The following is a 3,383-nucleotide window of genomic DNA, read 5'->3' as shown; positions in this document are numbered from 1 at the left end:
AAATACCCAGCACATTTTCTAGTACCTTTAAGAATAAAAAAAATATTTATATTTGATGTTAACAGGTCCAATGTAACCTTTTGTTTAGCCTAAGTTTTGCATTATTCATATGTATTTTTTTTTCATTATTTTAGTTTGATAACTTTCATAATTGACCTAGCTAGCTGAATTTAAACTTAATATAATTTTTTTTTTACAAATACGAGGGTTGTCCCAAAAAGTCGTAGACAATGTTAATAACTTTTTAAACACGCAACCAATACTAACCAAATTTTGCATAGGCATAACACATTGAATGTTCTTTAAAATTGTGAATTCTTAAATATATATCTTTCATACTAATTATATTTGGACGATTTATATGAAGGCCGATATGGTCTGTCGGCGCACGACCAAAATGCGGAATAATTTACGCATATGGTACCATGTAAAGGATTAAACTTAAATTTAAATCACTGAAACTAGAATAAAAATCTTTATAATATGACAAATTTTTGTATAAATAACATTAGAAACAGACGACTTGTGGCATGATTTTCAAAGTGTTGTTCGAATTGAGAGTGATGAAAATAACGTCGTCGAACGCGTACCCGGCGCACGTAAATGTAATAAATTGTTTTTGGTATGTTTCATATTCATCAGAGACGGGTAAAAAGAGTACAGAGAGGATATTACACACTAAATTTTGATAGAGAAGTTTTTTTTTTTTAAAGTATGACATTCAAAGATAGTTTTCCTCTATATCGAAAAAAAAAATATTGCATGTAAAGTACAGTATTGATTGTTTAACGCAGACATTTGGGAACGTTCTGGGCCATGTACTTCGTGTATTCTCTGCTGCCTAAAATGTAAGGTGATCTTTTAACTAATTTAATTTTGACTAAAATTTAAATCTGCTTAAGAAAACGGACAGTAATGAATTTAAATTATTCCCTTAGTCAAGAGTGGTTTTTCACTATAAAAATATTCATTTGGATGTTTAAAAGCCTCGTGTAGCAGAAAAAGGGACCATGACGTTATGAGAGACGCTTGCTTTCGTGCGCCGATGTACACTCACATTGTTTCTTTATTTTATCATAGTTTTCTTATTAAATGTGATATTGTCATGAAAATTGTAATAAATGATCATAAAATGTTACTCTTTGCTATGACAAGAAAAGAAATTTGATTTAACAAAGAAAAAATAAACTATGTCCCCTGTCTACGACTTTTTGGGACAACCCTCGTATATGCAAATATTTATTATACCCCCCGCTTGAAAAGTGAGAGGGTATATAATGATCAGGATTTCCGTCTGTGCGTCCGTCCGTCTGTTACGCTTTATCTCTTATTCGCAACTCCTCTTAAAATACTTAGTGAAATTTAAAGAAACTTTCACAGAATCTTTATTACATATTGCCATTGTGAACCTCCTATTTTAGGTTTTAGGTTTTCCATAGCAAAACATGGACGTTGCCATTATATGTTTACCTATGACGTCACATATAGAAGCTTCTGGATAACATTTGATAGGACGAGTTATTCCTCTTTACACATTATCGTAAAACAATATATAACAACACATGGACATTATGGGAGGCGGGGGTATCATTTAGTGAGCTCATTGCTCACAGTACCTCTAGTTGAAAAAATAAGATCAATTTTTGTTGTAATTTTGTGAACCTCTAACCTATAAATGAATGAACCTATAAACTTCTGATCATCATAAGAGTCTCCATAACAAAGTCCCCAGATTTAACCGTGGGATACCAAGGAGATCCCCAGCTATCCGGGGTCCAGGCACCATTAAGGAAGGCGCGGTAACAGCTGTTGAACCACTAGCCACCCTTAGAGGCAATAGCACAGCTTCCTCTTGAATGATCGTTATCTTTGTCAGACGTCGAGAATTTCATTCCAGACAGATCAGCGGCAGAATTGCCCGTGTGCATCATACTGTCACCTAGATAATGATATTACAAAGCTACCTAAATAACGAAATTAGGCCAACTTTTGAATAATATTTGTTTGTTCTCCATCGACTTGGTAAAAAAAAATATTGGGTCGGTAGATTAGTGCGATTTTTTTTCATCGGATTTAATTTTTATTGCCATTTACAAAAAATAAAAAAATATATTCTGGAGGTTAAAAAAGATATTGAAAATGGGGCAATTTTAAGGCAAATGGTCGGGAGAGGGCATATAAACAATTTTTATAGATGACCTTAAAAACTACTCTATTAGCATACTCAGGTTTTTTTCTTAAAATTTCAGCATATTCTAATTCTTCAATTACCCCTCCCCTTTCTATTTCGTAATAATGTGATAATTTCTACTAAACAGTTTAGATACCTAAGGTTCCGGAGGCCTTCCCCGCCAGTAAGATTTGATATTTTTCTGCTTCATTTGAACCTGAGAACTGATCGTACAACTCGTATAGTTTGCTACCATTAACCAGAGTGATGGAAATGTAGAGACTACAGATCTTTCCCCTTGTTAACTGGTGGATCACGTCATTTCCTGTGAAATGTATTATAGAAATTAATCAATAAGTTTTAAAAAATATCAAATCTACGTTAATTGATTTCATAATGGGAGTCGGTGCCGTCAATCTCTTTCGAAAGTCATCTTATTTTCTCCTCTCTCCTTCAGAAACTCATTTACACATTTGAATTTAAAACTGTTTACCATATACAATTTTAAAATAGCCTATGTTTGAGCCTTCGTTTTTTAAATGGGTAAAAATTGGAGAACTTTTTTAATGAAATATCTTTGTATAATTACCGATCCAGAAATCCTGTCCCGCGTCACCAAATCCATTTTTATATTCGTCCCATGTTCGATCAAAGCTCACACTTCCATTTACACGTTTTTGGATTGCCTTCCAATAAAATAAATTAAATCAGTACTTTTGTAATCAAGATTTGAAATTTGTATATATTTTTACGAATCTCTTGAAGGAAAAATAATCAGAATGCATGTCATCAATGAAATAAATACCGTCCAACCCCCTCCAATTGTAATCATATCACAGTAAACGCTGACAGGTCGGGCTCGGGATCCATAGGGGTAAATTTCGTACACTCCGGAATTCGTCTCACCATGTTCATGGAGGTTTTCTCAATCTCTAGGTAGATCTTAAACATAACAAAGTCATTTGGATATGTAATTGACTCTAAATGCTTAAAATGTTTCAATGCTGAGCCTCTACATGCATCCTGAACACCATTTAAATCGGTAATGATTATTTTCATATCGTTAAATTTCCGGATAGGAAAGTGAAATGTTGTGTTGGTTATCTGCAAACATTTTCACCTATGGGTTATTAAATAAAACTTTATATACTTGGAGCCCAAATGATACACACATTTAAAATTACATTAAAAATTTTAATTTTTCGGATGTTAT

At 33.0% G+C, this 3,383-nt stretch overlaps 1 protein-coding gene across 1 annotated transcript; it reads right to left on the bottom strand.

The window, feature by feature from the left end:
* Nucleotides 1-1,817: 1,817 nt before the first annotated feature.
* On the bottom strand, nucleotides 1,818-3,094 carry LOC134253112 (ryncolin-1-like; the record flags this gene model as incomplete). The annotated part of the gene is made up of 4 exons (XM_062735621.1): nucleotides 1,818-1,939; nucleotides 2,328-2,495; nucleotides 2,760-2,856; nucleotides 2,976-3,094. Coding segments are annotated over 4 exons (506 nt in total), but the record flags the coding sequence as incomplete, so codon positions are not given.
* Between the last annotated feature and the right edge of the window lie 289 nt (nucleotides 3,095-3,383).

Source organism: Saccostrea cucullata, unplaced genomic scaffold, assembly GCF_032062105.1.
Source record: "Saccostrea cucullata isolate Sc308-1 unplaced genomic scaffold, CSIRO_AGI_Scuc_v1 ctg19283, whole genome shotgun sequence".
NCBI classification, from domain to species: Eukaryota; Metazoa; Mollusca; class Bivalvia; order Ostreida; family Ostreidae; genus Saccostrea; species Saccostrea cuccullata.
The sequence above is the reverse complement of the archived record's forward strand: the minus strand, read 5'-3'. Positions and strand labels throughout refer to the sequence as shown.